At 60.8% G+C, this 18,940-nt stretch overlaps 1 protein-coding gene across 2 annotated transcripts in view; it reads left to right on the forward strand.

Moving 5' to 3' along the window:
• Window positions 1-18,440, forward strand: part of VAC14 (VAC14 component of PIKFYVE complex) — a 64,195-nt gene extending 45,755 nt beyond the window's left edge. The window contains exons 15-20 of one of the 2 annotated variants that reach the window (XR_006165732.1): window positions 12,208-12,382; window positions 13,140-13,258; window positions 14,077-14,156; window positions 15,799-15,949; window positions 17,540-17,792; window positions 17,999-18,440. Coding sequence is in view for 1 of the 2 variants with exons in the window: in XM_042797497.1 (XP_042653431.1) it covers window positions 12,208-12,382; window positions 13,140-13,258; window positions 14,077-14,156; window positions 15,799-15,949; window positions 17,540-17,702 (688 nt within the window). In the remaining variant the exon portion in view is untranslated. Of the gene's footprint in view, window positions 1-12,207; window positions 12,383-13,139; window positions 13,259-14,076; window positions 14,157-15,798; window positions 15,950-17,539 lie in introns of both variants that reach the window. The other variant, XM_042797497.1, reaches the window with a different exon arrangement.
• Window positions 18,441-18,940: the final 500 nt, after the last annotated feature.

Here is an 18,940-nt window from a genome sequence, read left to right on the forward strand (position 1 = left end):
GCAGTGGCACCCTGGGGCGCGATAGGATGCCTGAGTCAGCGCTTTGCTCCCCAGGCAGGGGCCCCGTGCGCAGGGGTTGTCTCAGCTTGTTTTATAGAGCCGCTAAATAAACGTTCCCGCTGCCTAGCACCTTCTCACGGGGCGTTTTTTCTGAGGTTAAGCTGCGTGGAAGGGGCCCTGGGGCGACTTTGCAGCCACCTCCCGCACGATGCACCCGGCGGGGCTTGGCTGGGGATGGTCCCTGGCTTTTTGGGGGATGCTTGAACCCCATGGCGGGGTTGCCGGGAGGGTGGGCTGGTTCTCCATCTGCTCTGGAAGACGTAGGCTGGGGCAGATAAGATTCTTAGGCCAATTTATGGCGTTAGCTGGGGAGCTGGAAAATCCCAAGCCTCATGATGGGGCCTCGGTTTTATGGGTCCCGCAGATGGGAAAAGTTCACCTGGCTGGAAATCCTGCTTTTTCCTCGAGGTCTCAAAGTCCTGCTGGGATGATGCCAGCAGAGAGCTGGAGGGCAGAGCTGGGGACAAACACCGGGCATGTCACCTTGGGTGCATGAAGGGCTTCACCGTGATGCCCTTGGTGTGGGGCTGGGATGGCCAGTCCCCTCATTTTGGGTGGGGAGGGGGGACTTTTCTGCCTCTGAGGGAGGCTGGGCCTGACCATGCAATGTCCCCCTTGCTCCCCAAAAAGTAGGGAAAAAGAAGGAAAGTGGGCTTGAACCTGCTAACCAGGCTGGGGAATCAGAAAGGGGAGGTGGAGCAGAGGGCCAGCATGACCCGCAGAGCGCAGACATCCGATGCTCTTGGCAGGCAGGCAGTGAGGAGCATGTTAAATCGCTTTTTGCTCAGCCTGCCTAGCATTCCCAGGGCTGTGCTCTGTCTGGGGGGGGGGGTTGGGGGGTGGGAAGGGAAGGGCAGCCTGCCAGCAGGCATGGATAGTGAGGGGCACGCTGGGGATCCTGTACAGAGCTGCGGGGAGTCTGCTTTGGTGGTAAGGGGATGCCACCACCCTGCAGCGATTCACTGCCCCCCCCCCCCCCTCCATCCCACCCTTAACGTCGTCCTTTCCTCCTGCCTCGCTGTCCCACCTCCCAGCCCATCACCCACCCCTCGCCAGGGGAGGCTCAAGAGCTGGGGCTCACCAAAATCCTCTTCTCCCAGGCCTGGATGCTCTTGAGCTCCCCCAGGCACGTGTTTTGCTTGGCCAAACATCTCAATACCTCCCAGCGAGCTGGGGGCTCCCAGGGCTGGGATGCAGGATCCCCTCCTGCTCCTCCTTCCTTTGGGTGTGCTGATGCCACCGTGCCCCCTCCAGCTCCCATTGCCAAACCCGTGCCCCGAAAAGCCCTCTGCCCCACCAGCGAGTGAATTGGGGCTGCGGGGGGGACGCGTGTCGCCTCTTCCTCTCTCCCACCCTCCGGGCCGCTGCATTGCAGAACAAAACCTGCGTTTGTTTTTACGGGAACCGTTCAGCTTGTACTCAGCAAAGTGCAAAAAAAAAAAAAAAAAAAAAAAAAGGGGGGGGGGTGGGGGGGCCGTGTGTGTGGTGGAAAATGCAGCCCTTTTGATAAACTGTGATATGAACTCGGGTAAAATCCAAACAGCTGTGAGTGCTACAAGGGAAGCTTCTGTGTCGGGAGGCAGCGAGCCTGCGAAAATACAGTGCTCTGCCTGCCAGGATGCTCGCTGGCCGCCTGCCCTTCTGCGTTAATGAACTGTGCACTCTCCATCCCCCCCCCTCGTGCCTTGCAGAAAGGAGGAACTAGAGAAAGCTTTTTATTTTTTTGGTTTGGGGTTTTTGGATTTTTTTTTTTTTTTTTTCAGTCCGTTTGCGAAGCAGAAAGCGGGGGCTCCCTCCTGCCTAAGCCCCCGTGGGGTGATGGAGCGGGGGCGGTGAGCATCCCCATCTCTGCACCGAGGTCTGCGGGTTTCTCATCGTTCAGCTCTGGCTCATTCCTCTGTGCTTCCCTTTAACCCCAGTCTGCTCCCCAGAATCTCCCCAGCTCTGCCTCCACCCAGCCATGGGAAACCCCGTGGCCAGAGATCCAGAGCGGTGTTTTAGTGGTGTGGGGACATCCAGGCTCTGCTTTTACATGTCTCCCACTGCCCCAGGCGGGCACAGGCTCCTTCTTGGGCTTTGATGTGAATTTGAGGCGGGACCCGGCAACCCTGCAGTACCTCCCAAAAACCCCCCCAGCTCTCAGATTGCCTATTTTACATCATGCAGTGGGCTCCACAAGCCCAAGGGAGCATGTGCTTAATGAGGTTTTAATTCACTGAGGCAACGGGGCATCATGCTGGGCTCTCTGATACCCCCCCACAGCCCCATGGAGCAGGAGGTGGAGAGGAAAAACCCAGTTTCCCCCCCAGACTAGAGGTTGGATCTAGGGTCACAACACGCTGGGAGTCATCATCAGCGTGACCTTCACGATGGAGGAGCCTGGTTGCTCTGCCTAAGGATTATCCCTGCTGGGATAGCAGGAGCTGGGCCAGCTGCTGCTGGACCCCCCCCAGGGAAGGACGGGAGGTGCCTGCACTGAGCCACAAGAGCTGGAAGGGTTGGGGGAGGACCAGCCCCTGGGGATGAGCTCGCTGTCCTACCCACCGAAGCTGCTCCGGGATCAGCTGGATTTGGAGCTGCCTGGGAGGATTCGATGGGAATTTCTGTAGAAAAATGGGGAACCACGTGTGAGCGACAGTGGCGGAATGGGCTGGGACTAATTCGGGTCAGCGAGAGGGTGGAGGGGAGGAAGGGGAAGTGTGCGTAGGGGAGGAAAATCCTCCCAAAATGGCCAAGTTCCTTCAAAGGGCAGGTCCCCAAGGGGAAATATTTGCTCCCTCCCAGCACTTTCCCTGGGATCCCAGCAGGAGCGCTCCGGAAAAGCGGGCTGGGGAAGGGGGGGAGCCGGGAAAAGGTGGGCAGAGGGGAGAGGAGCCCGCAGCTCCCCTGCTTGCTAACCACCGTGTTCCCCGGCGCAGGGCTTCAGCATGAGCAGCTTCCAAGGTGCCTCCCAAATATTCCTTGCCCAGCCGATGGGGTGAGGACCCTCCTTGTGGTGAGGCACAGCCAGGTGCAGGTGAGGGGGGTGTTTTCAGCCACTAGCTGCTAAATTAACCCTTCTGATTGCATCGGTCGGGGCTTGGGGGGTTCTGGTGGTGTTTCCCTCTCTTGCTCTCCCCCACCTCTGTTACGGGGGATCTTGCTCAGGACTATCCCCCCCAAGACACAGGGCACACTCAGTTAAAAACCTCGAGGCAGGGCTGAGTGTTTTGCCTCCTGCTGCTCCCATCAAGGGATTTTTTTTTTTTTTTTTCTCTCCATTCCTGACTGCTTTCGAGCATCTGGCAGCCCACCGCTGCCCGCCGGTGAGAGGCACACAGCCCTCCCCCCTTGTCACCCACCTCCCACCGGTTGCAGGCACCAGCGACAGGCAAGCCAGGATGCTCCGGCACTTCCCACAATCTCACTTTGCCCCAGGTTTCCGTCAGAGGCGGGTGCTCAAGGCTGGATGCTGCCCAGGGAAGAGCTCAACCCAGCTGCAGGTTCCATAAGTCCTGCCAGGGGGTCCGGCCGGGCGCTCTGCTCCCGGGATGGGATGTCCTGGGATGAGATGTCCCAGGATGGGACATCTTCAACTCCCCGCTGAAAGCGTGGAGCTGTGCAAAAACCAGCCTGGTTGAGGCTCCTTTCCTTTCCCTTCGGTGCGTGAGCTGCTCCCAGCGCTCAGCGGTGCCTGGAGCAGCTCCCTTTGTAGCATTGGGTGCTTGTAGGGTGCTGGCACGGCCAGGAGCATCCAGCCACTCTCCTCTCACACATCTATTGGCCTTGGAGGGTTAGGGGGAGCAGGGCTCCTCAGGCTGCAACCCCCCTTGGGATCCCTCCAGGGATCCCAACTCTGAAGGCAGGGCAGGCGTCGGGATCCGCCCTGCGATGCTGAAAGAGGCAGCAGGGGTGGAGACGAGCCTGGCAGTAAAGCCAGAATAATATCTGGGGCATCCAAACCCCAGCATAAATGGGAGTAGTTTTTTAGCTGACACTTTTGGGTGCAGAGTGTGGCTGGGCTCGCTGCGTTACTCGCGGGCATCTCCTTCCCCGAGCTCTAGGATGTGCTCGAGTGTCCTCACTCCTCCTGCTCCTTCTGTCCCTTCTCCCCAAAGCCACACAAGGGCTAGCACCGCATTGACTGCGTCTGTTACGTGGATTTGAGCCGGCCAAGCAAAATACAGCCAGTTTGCTCCAGCAAAGCGAGGGAGAAGTCAGCGGCGGGGCCGAGTCGAGGTGTTGGCAGAAGAGACGAGGAAGCTTCACCCCCCCGCCCCGGGTCGCGCTCATCCCCGAGCCGAGCCAGCGGGTCCCCCGCCTGCTGCCACCCGTGGGACACTGCCACCCGCCCGCCAGTCCCTTGGTTTCTTTCCATCTGTAAAGCTTCACCCTCAAGCACACAGCCTATTCCTGCTGCATTCCACCCCTCCAGCCAGTCACTCCGCTTTCAGAGGTCTAGGCATGCCCAGCAGGACCACCTTCCCCCCAGATTTGCCTTCTTTGCAGGGGGTCTACAAAGGCTCATCCACCTCTAGGACAGTAACCTGCTCCTTGGCCATGCTTTTAGGAGCATAAGCACTTTTATTTCTTCATCTTAAAGCAAAGAGATGCGGAGGGAAGGGGAAGGGTGAGCACAGGGACCGTGGCTCCCATCTCTCCGCAGACTGTGCACACCCTGAACCGGATCAGCCTCTCCCAGCTCCTGTTGTCACAGCTTTGCGCCCGCTCCTTTAACCTATTTTATTTGCAGCAAAGAGAAATTATAGGGGGGGAAATAAGACGCTTGTCAGTTTTCTTGAAAATTAGGCCACAGCTGTCAGCCTGAAAGGGAAACGTATGTCTCAAAGGAAGGATCTGCTGCTGCTATACGCATCTCCCCGCCTCCCCAGCCAGCCTCTACCCTTCCTCCCCTTCAAAAGAGAGGATGCTTGCCGGAAAACGTCGCTGCCCGGTGTAAATCCCGCTCTGGGGTCAGGCTCTGGAGGGCTTGGGTTGAACGTGCATCGTTCCCCTCAGCCGGGGAGGTGGGCTGGAGCCAGAGGTTCAGCCCTGCCAGGCACATGCTGAAATGCTGCTGCCTGTGCCTCCTGCCTGGGGCTCGGCGCCCCAAGAACCCAGGGTGAGACTTGCGTTTGCTGCCCATTTTGCCATCGGCAGGTTTAAAAGTTGGAGAAGGAATGCCTCAGGGGGGTTATTTTTTGCTTTCCTGGGGGCTCAGAGGGGGAGAGCTGCCTGTTTTCCAGGTGAACCTCCCGTAAATGTTCCTACATCTTGTAAGCTATGCAGGTCCTCAGTGACGGCACGCTTGTGGGCAGGATAGCTTTATCCATGGGTCGCCGGAAGGTTTCCTCGAGGAAACTCCTGGGACACACTGACTTGGGCAGCTGGAGGCTGGTGCTGCGTCTAGTGGGCTACACCTTGGAGGAGCTGTCACATTCATCTGGGTTGTGTGTAAGAGTTGGGCAACGCTTTGGGCTAAGTGGACCATTAAAGTTCCAAATTATCTTTTAGCTTCTGGCAGGATGTTAGCGGTTGATCATCTTCTGTGCTGCAGATGATCAGAGGAAGAAACTGAAGTTTGAAGAAGCTTCTTCTGAGGCAACTCTTCCTTCTCCTTGATACAATCCTGTTTCCCACTTCTGTTTGGTATGGAGCTGTGGGTATTTCTCTGATGATATAAGTGCCCGGAGATGTTGGATATCTGCTTTATACACTGAAGGTGACCTCTTTGAAGGGTGCTGTTTTCCAGGCAGCCAACAGCCAGGGTGGCAACGAGGCTGGGTTCCTCACGAGTCAAGGTGGACGTGCCCAGGAGGTGAGGAACCGCTTTGGTAGGCTGGTGGGCAGTGGGGAAGCCATCCTGCCAGCCGGGACGGGGACCTCCCGGTGGTCCAGCGTCCGAGGGGAGCATCACAAGGAGCAGAAGCCGAGGGCTGAGGCTCTGCAGGACCAAGATGGGGTTTCCCCAGCTGAAGCTGGTTGTGTACATTTGTGCTGCAGGAAAGGCGGCGCCGTGCTCCTCTCGGGGATCCCCCCTCGGTTGCTCCGGGGGTCGCTGGGGATCTCTGGGGAGCACCGTACGGCTGAGACAGCCCCAGCCCAGCACCGAGCTGGCACCACAGCTCCTTCAGCAGTTGTCACACTGACGGCTTCTGCCGAGCAGATGCTCCGTGGGAGGGTTTTCTTGTTTGCAGCGAAACACTCCGCACCTTTCCCTTTTCAAGCAAAGGGCTTGTCTCTGGCTTCCCGAGCTCCACACATCTCCCCAGATCTGCACGTCTCTGGTCCGTGGCTTTCACTGAGTTTCCTGGGGGAACTTGATAACCATCATGAGGAACCGAGGCTGGCGAGGTTGAAAAGAAAGTTCAGGCTTTGTTGCGCGTTAAACTAGCTCTCCCCCAAACGCCCTCGCTCTTCCCGCTGACGGGGCCCCTTTGAGCCGATGCTCCTGTTCCTGGCTGACCTGACACCTCAGAGAGCAGGACCTGAACAGCGGGACGTGAAGAAGAGTCCAAAAGCTGCATGAAAAAGTCCTGCTTTTGCTCACACTGTCTTCTCGAGCTGGCCCTTCGCTCACCTGGGGCGAGCCGTGATGGCTCCCAGCTCCAGAGCTGCCCTTCCCAAGGACTTCTCCGTGCTCTCCAAGGGATTTCTTTGGCCAAGTTGTACTCTGTGGCTTCCCACATCTAGCAGGTGCTGATGCTCTGCCATGTATCTTGCTCCATCTTGGTGCTGGCAAGCCTATCCCCAGGAGTCAGACCCCACCGGGCCCTCTCTATCTCTTGACGAGGACCCAGGCTCGTTAGGGAGACGTGCCGGCAGAGGCTTGCTTTGAGATGGGAATGCGTGGCCGGGAGAGAAGAGATGGGAGGGCAGAGGGTCCCTCTGCCTCCTGCAGAAGGTCCTCCACTTCTCCTAAACTTCCCAAACCCTTTGCAATCCCCTTACATTAAACGCTATGAATTTTGAAAGCGGGAGCTGCCGGGGTTGCCATGGTTTCCCTTGCCTGGAGGAGCGGCTCTGGAGCCTGGATTCGGCAAAGGCGGCGAGAAAAATAAAGGTCTGGGATTTTCTTTGCTGCCATGGTGGGGAAGGACAGGGGAATGGCACCCTCCTGCCTTCCGCGCTCTCTCCTCCCTCTCCCCTCCATCCAAATTTTATCTGTGAGGCTGCAAATTCCTAAAGGATCCCAGCGGCTGGGCCAGGCTGGGGATGCTGCTTTTCCCAGCGGGAGGATTTCAGGGGGATGGGGACGGGCGTCGCGAGGGGCTGCAGGACACCCAGGCAGGTGGATTGACCCAGAGCGGATCCCAGGGAGCCCAGAGCGGGAAGGAAGGGTGGTGGAAAGCCTTGGGGAGGAGAGAGGAAGGGAGCAGAGGAAGAGGAGGGTGGGGAGGAGGGACGGAGGGGCTCTGCCCTCCTCACAGCCAGGGGAGAGGTGGTAGTCCAGCCCCGCAAACCAAAAAGTGCAAAGCATCACTCCCCCCAGCCTCAGCTGGCTCCTTCCCCGGCTCCAGCTCTGTCCCCAGTTGCTGGAATTGGGACGAGACACGATACTCTCCCTGCTGAGGCCCCGTGTCTGCCCGGAGCTAATGAAGCAAATCACTAGTGCTTAATGAAGAAGCACCTGTTTAATTGAACGCAGCGGGACGGTGCTCAGCGTGGCCGGACAACAGGACAGGGCCAGCAGCACTCCCCACCCCGGGCTCCCTGCAGGGGAAGGGACAGTGTCTCCATCCACAACAGGGCTGGATTTCATCTTTTTTTCCTTTTTTTTTTTTTTTTTTTTTTTTTTATTCTTAATGTAATGGAGAACCAGACTTTCACCCCCTCCGAGCAAGCATCGGGCTGCCCCGACCCTCCACCACCCTGCTCCTGCATGGTGGCTTGGGGCAAGGGACGGGGCTGAAGCGGTTAAAGGGGCGAGCAGGCGGGATGGGAGCTCCGACAGCTCCCTGAAATGATGTTGTTTAGATTAGGCGGGTTTCCAGGCATCGAGCTGTCAAAGTGAGCAGGCTGGGAGGGACGCCGGGGCTTGCCCTTAATTGGAGATGTGGCTCTGAAGCTGCCCCATCCCTGTGACGTCCCCCCGGGCTCTGGCACGCAGCCCCCCAGCAGCTCCCTGACCTGGGGCTTTCGGCTTGTCCCCGTAATGGCCACCCCATCCCACCCCCCAGATCGTTAGGGTGATGGGACTTTGTTGCTATTGACATCGGGGGGGGGGGGGGGGGGGGGGTTGGGGGGTATAATGGGGTGCAACTGGGGCACAGCTCAGGGCCACGGGGGATCCCGGAGTGGCACGGCGCTGCAGAGCTTGTGGTGACCTCCATGGCTCTTGGCCAAGGGGTTCTTTAGGCTAGGGGGAGGGCAGGGTGCTGTCCTTACAGCACGGGCTGGAGGTGGCCCGCTGGGTCCCTTGGTAGCCCCACGGCAGCTCGGCCCCGCAGGGGGTGTCCCCCCCCCATCGCCACGCTGCAGGCAGGCGCTGCCTCCCATCTGCCCGCGGGCGCATTCCTTGGCTCCGTTGGAAAGGCTTGAATAACCCTTTTAATTTCGGGAGTTAAATTTTAATGGCCTAAATACTGCCCTTCGTTATCGCCGCCGTGTGCCTGCGCCCGACGGCTGCCTGACGTCTCGGCGATGCTCTGCGGCTGCTGCCTCCCCGGGGACACGGCTTCTTTCCCTCCTCTTCCACACCGGGAGGTCCTTGGGGACTCGGCGGGTCCCCGTGGGCAAGGGGACAAGCAAGGGGATGCACGTGCCACCCACGGGGACGCAGGGAGAGGCATCTCGCTGGGGTGATGCTTCGGGGAGGGGCGGGGGGGGGGGGCAGATTAGCCAGGTCCTTCCATCATCACATCAAAGCAGGGGCAGGTGGATGGATGGGTGAGCTGCAGCTGCAGGGTTTAAGTCTTTTGGCTGGGGTATATATATTTATTTATATTTATGGGGTGTGTATATTTGGGGGATATACATATATTTAAGGAGTGTAGATCTATATATATACACACGTATTTATGGGTTGTATGTATCTGGGGGATATCTATATATGTATTTATGGGGTGTATATGTCTGGGGTGTACATTTAAGGGGCGTGGCTCCCGCTCGCTGTCCGCTCTCCCCCCGTCCCCTTCAGCATCTCGGCTGCTGCCCAATTTGAAGCCACCTGTCCCCCGTGCGGCCCCGTCCCCTTACCTCCTCCCAGCCAGCCTCGCGTTCCCCTCGTGCCATCGAAGCCTCCCAGGGGATCGGCTCCGGGGGACCCCCTCCCGTCCCACCGGCAGCCGCCCGGCGCTGGCGCTGGGGCTCAGCTGCTGGCTGCTGTCACGGAGCCCGGCAGCTGCGTGGCCGCCCAGTTGTCCCCTCCTTTGGGGACCGTTTTTTGGGATGTGCTGACCAAGGGGCTTCGCTAGGTTGGAGAGGGGGGGAAATCTCTGGCTGCATTAGGGGAGGCCGCTGAGCACTGACAAACTCATTCCACTGGTGGTGCCCAGTGAGCCTGGGGGCAGCATCCCCCACGGGGCGGGGGGGGGGGGGGGGGTGGGTTGTGACACAGCTTCCAAGCGGGGGGACCTGACTCTGCGCAGCTGCTCCTTTAACACCCCCCACGGTTTCCAGTGCCACCGAAAGGAGGGGGAACAAACGCAACCCTTCCCTGCTAATCAAAACCAGGCCTGAAATTAGAAAGCGCCTCGCGTTCAGCGCGCTGGGAGCGCGGCGTTCGCCAGCCAAATGTCAGAGCTCCTATTTATGGAAAGCGAGAGCCCTCCTTTTCCACGGAGGAGCGGCGGAAGGGGGACCCGGCCGGCGCCCTTGCCCTGGGCGGACCAGGGCAGCTTCGGAGGTCGCTGAAATGCCCTCGACGCTCATCAGCACCATTTTTGGTTTGGCTGAGCTCTTTTTTTTCTCGCCTTTCTGCCCCAAAGGTGTAAAAACACCGGCTCCACGCCGGCCACAAGCAGAAGAGCCGGTCCCCGGCTGTACCAGCACACCGGGAGCTTCGCGACTGGGGGTAAAACTGTCCTGGTGTTTGTCCCTGGAGGACCCGTCCCCTCTTTGGGCACACTAAATCATCCTGCTTCATGGTCCCGGTGCCCGGCATGGCTGCTGGAGGAAGCTCGGCAAGGATGGGGCATTCAGTTATCCCCTCTTACTGGAGGAGGGTAGGATGGAGCCAGCTCGCTCCTGGGCTGGGCTTGGACCTGCCCGAGCTGGGCTTGCTTTGCCGCAGCTGGCGATGACCGGATCCTGCCTGCAGTGCTGAGCTATTGATTTGCTTTTGGCTCCATCAGGCTGGACTAAAAGGCTCTGCCTTCCCCTTCCCTCCCTCGATGCTTCGCTTTCCCATCGCTCTCCCTCCTCCAGCCAGCCCGCGTCCAAGCGGCGAGAAATCGGGGAAGCGTTTTCATCCCCATGAATGCAGCCGGTTACGTAAGAATAATTGGGATAAATGAGCTTATTTATCACAGCCCGCTCCATTTTAATGGGGTCCAGGGCGATTGCCGGGTTGGGTTACGTAAAAGCCCGCACAGAGCATCTCATTGTCCGGCGGCAGCCACGCGGGATGCGGGAGCCGCCGATGGAGAGGAGCCGGGGCTGGGCGAGGAGGGGACGGGCTGCTTGGCAGAACTGGGAGGAAGATGGGGGGATTCTTCCTTCCACGTGTTGGGAGGGAAATTCCATTTCCTCATTTCCCATCCACCTCCTGTGTCCCCAAACATCAGGTTTTAGGGTACAGTCTTTGATGTCTTCCTAGAGCCATATAGCCTTCCACTGGTCCTTTCCAGCAGGGACAGGAGCTGGAAACTCGCCTCCTTCCTCTTCCTCACCCCAGGAGGTGGAAACGTGATCTTGGCAGGGAGTTCAGGCGTGTCTCCCACCACCTGGCCAAACCAAGCAGCTATCAGATGCCTCCCACCCAGCCGCTGAAGCGGGTGATCCTTGGTTTGCCTCCTGAACCCTTCCGAGGTGCCTCCAGCGGGGGATTCGGTTGCCAGCTGAGATTATCTGGTGCTTGGTAGGAGCTGGGGGAAAGCAGAGGAGCTCCGGGGGATGCCAGCATCTCCCTCGGTGCCAAGGTTCCCAGTCAGGACATGGGGGAGATGTGGGGACTCAGGGAGCATCCCAGTTTCAGGAGAAGTTGGGGATGCTGGGGAGTCGGGTGGGCTCGCCCGGGTCTCCCCGATGCAGGCACCAGAGAGCTGAGCCGGCGCTGGGCAGCATTTCAGGTGTCCTCAGACAAACCGCCCAAGAAGGCAGGAGCCTGGAGAAAAACAGGAAATCCCCAAATCTAAACAAACGTGGAAGTTAAAAAAAAAAAAAAAAAAAAAAAAAAAAAAAGGTCTGTTTTTTGGTTTCTGGTCTAAAATGTTTAAAACGTTGAGAATGCCCCGAGGTTTGTTAAGCAGAACATTCCTGGCGTGACCTGCCAGGCAGATCGGCATGGGCCGCGGCGCCGGCTACGCTGTGTTTTGAGAAGAACAGGGTGTCTGGCAGAGCAGGGACATCTTCCAGCTTCACTGGCTGGAGCATCCGGAGCCCCTTGGCACCAGATTTCCTGGGAGCTGGAGCGTGGAGGAGTTCAAAGAGCAACAGGGCAGGTTACTGGGAGAGAGGGGGGGGCTGTAGAGGGAAAGGCAGCCTCTGGCTCCGGGGCTCCCAAGTTGCACGTGCTGGGAGGGATTGCTTTGTCCCAGTGGCCACGCTCACTCCCCACCAGTTCCCTGGCGTTGGAGGGATACTGGTCTGCGTGGGCCGTCCAGTGCCATCTGTAACCACGCTGCTGCATGCTCCCTGCAGCTGTCAGGGTGGAAAGCGATGCTGAACCCTCCCGAGGGAGGGCCCCGGGAGCCTCCAGGCAGCAACAAGCCGTGGTGGCGGGGGCCACCGAGGTCCCAGAGCGGCACAGCCGGGGATGTATCTTAGCCCTGCTATGTTTTTTGGCCTTGCCCTACTGTGAAGAGCTGCACCCTCCAAATGCAGAGCCTGGTGTTGCCCCACAGCTCCCTTCTGGTTCCACCAAATTTGCCCAAACCTCTGGTGCAGCCGTATCTCTCATGCCTGGTCCTCTCTGGAGGAAGGGAGTGATGGGCTGGCTCAGGTCAGGGTCTCGGTGCGCTCATTAACCGTCCTTCCGCCCCGATTTCTCTCCTCTGTTGTACACAGGCAGCTTTGTCTACTTCTGAACGCAGAAAACATCTTCCACTCCATGGCAGACATCCTGCTTCGGGAAGAGGACCTCAAGTTCGCCTCTACCATGGTCCACACACTGAACACCATCCTGCTGACGTCCTCCGAGCTCTTCCAGCTGAGGAACCAACTGAAGGACCTGAAGACCCCGGTATGGGCAGTGGGAGCAGGCTCGGCTGCTCTGGGGGACGTAATGGGGGGTGGTGGGAATCTGGCAGCCGCCTGGGGCCGTATCTCGCTGCTCGTTCCCCTCCTGGCAGGTCCAAGGGCTGGAGCTCAAGCACCCAGGGTGGCCCCTTCGTTCCTCCGCTCTTCAGGAATTGAGGGGGGGCTTGAAGGATGTGCCCAACTCTTGCTTTCCCCCCTCCCCGGGATGGGAGCAGGCTCCCCGAGCCCTCGAGCAGCTGCCGCCTCGCTCCCTCTGCCCGGACATGGGCCAGGGGACAGGTGACAGCGGGGAGCAGAGCCCCCCGATCCCTCAGCTGTCCCTGCCAGGAACGCGCCCGCGGGGTTTGCCCAGCAGCTGACACCAGCCCCAGTGACAACCAGGCAAGGTTGGGAGAGGGAGGAAGGCTTCTCCTCCTCCTCCTCACGCTGAAGGCCGGCGATGCAGCCGTGTCCCCTTGGGTGGCACAGCCATCGTCCTCCAGCCCCTCAGCCTGCGGCGAAGGCAGCACCCCCCGAGGGCCACCCCGTCACGCCGCCACCCCAAAACCCTCCCGGGCTCCATCTCCTGAGGCTGGTGGGCTCATGCCAGTGCCAGCTGGACTCGGTGGGTCCAGAAACGTCCCTTTGTGACTCGGTGGCACTCGCCAGCCCGGCGGGTTGGTGTCAGGGACCTGGGGCTCTCTGTGCCACGTCCTTGCTCCCGCTGATGACCTGACCCCAACAGCTCCCTCTTCCCCCAGGAAAGCCGTAACCTCTTCTGCTGCCTGTACCGGTCCTGGTGCCACAACCCCGTGACAACCGTGTCCCTCTGCTTCCTTACCCAGAACTACAAGCACGCCTACGACCTCATCCAGAAATTGTATCCTTTGGGGAGTTTTCTGGGAGGCTGGTGGCTGGGCTGGCCCGCACGGCGACCTCGGGGGCCACAGAGGGACTAGGGGCCAGCCCAGCCTCCTGCCTGCAGCCCATCATTACCGGGGCGGCGTCCCCGCGATGAGAGGGGCAGGGCAGCCGCTGCTGGGCGCACGCCAGCTCCCTTCCCCTTGTGTCATCCTTATTTTTTTGCGGTGTAAAAAGAGGAAAGCGTGTGCTGGCTGAACCTTGACCTTCCCCTGCCCGGGAGGGGAGGCTCCTCAGCATCCTCTTCCTCCCAGGAAGATGAAGGCTTTGGCCTCCTGGCTCCATGAGGAGCAGGCAGCGCCCAGCGCGGTGCGGTTCCCAGCGAGCTCACCATCTGCCCGGAGCAGAATGATTATTTTCTTGTGCCAGCAAACCCCGAGCCTCCCCGAGTAGCTTTCCATACAACGAAGCTTAATAACATGCTCAGGTTCCCTTCCTGGCATGCACCAGCGTTTCTTCTGGGGGACGGGAGCGCTCGGCATCGCCTCCGTGCCGTCCCAGCGGGCCAAGGAGGGTAAAAGTAACCGTCCTCCCTTGCACCGTCCTCCTGCCTGCCCTCTGGCAAGGCAAGCCGCCGGCTTTTTGGGCACCTTGCCTTTCCCCCCCCCCCATCCCTGCCTGCTCCGTCCCGTTTGCTTCCCTCGCGCCTTGGCCGCCCTGCAGCCCTTCCCGCGGGAGCTGCGGCCGCAGGGAGGGTTTGGCATCGCCCCGGCGAGCCGCCCGCTCCTGCCCCCCGCCACCCTTTCCCGAGGTGACGTCCTTAACGGCCGCGTCCAGCGGGGATCTGGAGGTCACCGTGGATTTCCTCACCGAGGTGGACAAGCTGGTGCAGCTCATCGAGTGCCCCATATTCACATGTAAGGGGGGAAACCTGCGTGGGGAAGGGGCGGCGCGTGGTGCTCCCCCACCCCAGGCGCGTCCCCCTCCCCGCTCCTCCTCCATCGCAAGCGGCAGCCGCCGCACGAATAAATAGAGCAGAAGTTATGAGACTTCTTGCCGGGAGGTTTGCCCGGCGCTGGAGCGCTGGGGTGGGGGGGGGGTGGGGGGGGTCAGCTTGCCCTCCAGATGTAGGTTAAGGGAGCGAGCGGAGCTGGCACCGAACAAAGGGATGGGGGGAGGATGGGGGGGGGGGGGCCTGGACCCCACTGAGCACCTCCAGCGGGGCGCGGGTCGGGTGTCAGCTGCGGGGAGCCACATGTGCCACCCTTGGAGATATGGGGTGGCATCGCGGGGGCTGCTGCGGCCCTTAGCAAGAAAAAAGGTTGTTTTTTTTTTTTTTCCGGAGAAGTGTTAAAAAAACAGAGCTGCTTCTCCTCTCCTTGCTGGGCTCCAGAGCTGGCTCCCCTGTCCCCAGCAGGGTGGGTGTCCCCCCGTCCCCCCCCTCGTTGGGTAACGCAGCCAGGGCCTGGCCGGGGGCTCGGGGACGTGGCGGTGGGAGGCGGGATGGGGAGGGGAGGACGTGGTGGGGTGACCCATGGCTCAGGGAGGGGAGCTTCTTGCACCAGCAAGAAGCTTGTCTTGGAACTGAAGACATTGGGGGGTGTCCTGGAAGGGGCTTTGTGGGGGTCTGTATATGTCCAGGGCTGGAGAATATTTTGGGGGAAGAGGGTTAGAGCAGCCGGGCAGTGGAGATGTGGGGTGGCTCTCGGTCACACTCTGTCCCGAGGTGCCCTGTGCCTCATCCCAAGGATGACTTTCCCACCCTGAGAGGCACCCACACGTCTGTGGCGGTCTTCCACAGCCCCAAACCATTCCTTGAGGGTTCCCCACCCTGCATCACCTTTAAGTCTCGGGGTAGGGGACAGACGTGTCCCCCCGTAGAGCAGCATCCCTGGGTGTGGGTCCCTTTGCAGGGAGACACCAGAGATGCTAGTGGCAACCAGGGGGTGAGATTCTGGGGCAGGGACTTTTCACCTCACCCCCTGGGCTGCTCCAGGTGGGACCTCAGTTGCATGGGGGGGGTCCAGAAGATCCTTCCACCCATGAGCGCCGCGAGGGATGGAGCAGGAGGGAGGTTTCCCCTCTGCTGAGCAACGCCAAGGCCCAACACCTGTAACCATCAGGGCTGAGCATCTTCCGCTCCAGAAGGTCCCCGGGAGGGTGTCACCCAGCCCTCCTGGTGGGTAATGCTCCAGGGGGGTTAGTTCTGCTAATTCTGCAGAAGCTGAGGAGCAATCTCACGTTGCACGTGTGTCTTCAGGCATAGCTGGGCTTGGGCATGAGCAGCAGCAGGGCTGGGAGACGGGGGACCCGCTGCCCCCCCTTCCCCAGCTGGGAGCTGTGGGGAGGAAAGGGGCTTCTGACCTGGGTGGGACACAAAGATGGATGAGTTAATGGAAAGAGAGAAGCTGCTGGTGCCATGCGGGTGCTCCTCGGGTCGGCTGGCAGCGGCTTACGGCCTCCCCAGGACCATCAGAGGGGTTGGGAGGAACCTGCTATGGGGGCTGGAGGCCAAATGCATTTTACCCGCCTCCCCATCCTCTTCCTCTCCTCTTTCAGATCTCCGCCTGCAGCTGCTGGACGTGAAGAACAACCCCTACCTGATCAAGGCTCTCTACGGCTTGCTGATGCTGCTGCCCCAGAGCAGCGCCTTCCAGCTCCTCTCCCACCGCCTGCAGTGCGTGCCCAACCCCGAGCTCATGCAGACCGCGTAAGTGCCGCGGGGACGGACCCCCGGCATCGGCACCGGGGCCGGACCAGCCGCCCCCCCAGCGTGGCCGAGCATCCCCACCATCCCGGGTTCTGGCTTTCACCCCCCCTGGCTCCTTTGTGGCCGAGGCTGCTCCTTGCCCCATGGCCGGGAGCTTTGGCTGGGGAGGGGGGGGGGGGGGGGTGTGTGTGTCTATATTTGGTAACCCTGGGAGGGCTGTGCCTCATCCACAGGCATTTGGCATCCGGGATGGAAAATTTCACTTGTGGGGTCGCTATGGAAACGAGCAGAGCTGGGAAGGAGGTTTATGGAGAGAGACTCCGGCAGCCGAGGAGTGCTCCCAAAGCATCCCACCCCACCCCTCGGCTCGGACAGCCTTCACAGCACCCAGAAGGACCCTGTCACCCACGCACGCCTGGGGCTGGCTGCTCCATCCCCACCCCTGCCCCTCGGGGAGCCCCGAGCAGCCACGGGGAAGGGCGGGCATCTCCCTGGGGACCAGCCGAAATCCTGGGGGTGGTGCCCGCCTGACTCGTTAAGACACGGGCGGTGGGATTTGCTCTCCAGCCCTCGGCTAACGAGCAGGGGGAGTTGATGATAAAGCCGGCTCTGCCTTTTCGAAACCCTGGGAACAAAAAGAAGAGCTCCCAAGATGGGCAGGTTTCTCAATTAACCCCCCACCGCCGCCACTCCTTGGCTTTTAGCTGCTCCCCTCGGCTGGCTTTTATCCCTCGTGGCCTCTGGCTCTGAGCTCGTACCCACAACCCGGCACTGATTTTAATTGAGGGGGGCTGCATGTGCTTCTCCCCGCCTTTTTTCCCCCCCCAGCCCCGGCAGCCGGGGGGGTTTTCCAGCAACCAGAGCTGTCAGACGGCCTGAGCATCTGATTAACTCTGACCTACATTCCTTCAAACACCGAAGCCGGCTTTCATAACAGGCCAGCCCCAGCTGCCCCTCCCCGGGGGGATGCCGGGCTCCCCCACCCTCCCGTGGGCTCCCCCGTGTCCCTCGATGGGCAGCCTGTGGCCGGTCCCCCCGCTGCCTTGCGTGGGGACAACCCTGGGGGATGAGCACCCACGGCCGGAGCCACGAGGAGCCTGCAAATGGGCTTCCCTCAGCCCCATGCGTGGGCTTTCCGGGGCTCCGGCCGTGGGTGCTCATCCCCCAGGCTTGTCCCCACTGTCGCCAGCCCTCCTCTGTGCCCAAGCACACGGATAGTTTTTGCTCGCTTATAAAACCAGGTGGGGAAACTGAGGCACATGGTGGTGGCATCCCTTCCGGCCAGTCTCGCTGTTTTTGGCTGGAATGGGTTGGGACAGGGGGGAGCATCCACTTTGGCAAGGTTGAACCTCCCCTGTGGGGCCAGGGTGCTGAGGCGGATGTCCCTTGTCCCCTCTTTCTTGTCCCAGGACTCCTTGGGCTCCATCTTACGGTTTTGGAGGACAGAAACAGGTCTTTGGGGGTGTTTCGTGGGGCACCAGGCTGGGCTGTGCTCAGCTTCTTCAGGACTTGGTGCTGCCTGTGGTGGAGGCCCCGGGTACCGGCACCTCCTGCCCCATCCTGCCCTTACCCTCTGCTCCCTCCCCGCAGGGACAGCACCAAACCGAGCGCCGGCTTCAAGAGGGCGTCAGCCTCCAACATCGACTACACGGAGCTGCTGCAACACTTTGAGAAGGTCCAAAACAAGCACCTGGAGGCGCGACACCAGCGAGCCGGGCGGGCGGAGCAGCTGGACCGGCGGGTGGTCCTCTGAGCATCCCCCGCGGCAGCACGTGGGTGCGCACGGTCGCTGGGGCCGGGACCAGGGGACGGGGACACCGGTTGCTGGCCGCCGGAGGATCTGGTGGGTTTAATGGCAGAGGGAGACGGGCGAGCGCTCGGCACGGGGTTGGTTTTCCTCCCCGCTGTGCATGTGGATGGTGGGGGACACCCCCCCCCCCCCCGCCCCAGGCTGTGCCCGGCTTCTCCCGTTGGGCGATGCGGGGACGTGGGGAACGGTTGCAGGAGGAGAGGGCTGGGGGGAAAGCGCCTCGTCTTCTCTTGCACTAGGGCGAGGAAACTCCCCTTTGCTTTGCTAATGCCTTCCCCGTGACTGTCAGCTGAGCGCCCAGCCTCCTGCCAGCAAGACCAGAGGGGAAGGGAAGACGGGAGCAACCCCTGGCCTCTCGCCCTGGAAAACAAGGACGCGGGGCCGCCGGCTGCCTCTCGCCACCCCGACTTCCACCCTCCGGCTCTGAGGCCGTGCCCGAGGCAGCCGGCAGCATCTCACCCAGGGACTCAGGCTCCTGTGCGTGGCACTCGGCCCCCTCCCCGTGTCCGCACACCCTCCCCAAGCCCCCAGCTCTTGGCACGGACGGCGGCGAAGCCTCATCTCCCAGCCGGCACCGGGGGGGGACACGGAGGGTGGCAGAGACTCCTATCACACCCAGCTCCGGACTCTTTGATCCTACGTTAAGCTCCCCATGATAAAATAAACAAGCGATGCAGAGCAGCCCATTTCTGGTAGCTGGGCTCCCCGTCCTCGTGGATCCGGCCCCAAGGGGAGCCAAAAACCCGGCAAGGGCAGGGGGTGGCATTGAGCATCTTGCTCGACCCCCGAGCCTCGGGCTGGCCCAGCCCTGCCACGTTGGCTCGCCGGCGAGCAGGGCTTCTCCGCCTGCTCCTCTTTCCCAGCGGGGGAAAAAAAAAAAAAAAAAAACAAAAAAACCAAAAAAACGCCGAAATTCTTCCAGGCCACGGTCACAAAACCGCAGCGCGGTGACAGACATTTTCCTGGCCCGGGGCAGCCGCCGGCGCTGCCTTCGCCCCGTCCCGCGGTGCTGAGGGACCGTCGCTGCCGGTGCTGCGGCTCAGGGCGCTGCCGTTGCATCCCCGGCGTGTTTCAGGCCCTCACCTGATCCCGGGGAAAGGGGGCCGAGGGGCAGGGGGGTGCCGGAGGAATTTGTGGACTTTTTATGGCTCCTGGCTTGTTTACAGTAGAGCCGGGCTCTG

Source organism: Tyto alba, unplaced genomic scaffold, assembly GCF_018691265.1.
Source record: "Tyto alba isolate M040663 unplaced genomic scaffold, T.alba_DEE_v4.0 Super-Scaffold_26, whole genome shotgun sequence".
NCBI classification, from domain to species: domain Eukaryota; kingdom Metazoa; phylum Chordata; class Aves; order Strigiformes; family Tytonidae; genus Tyto; species Tyto alba.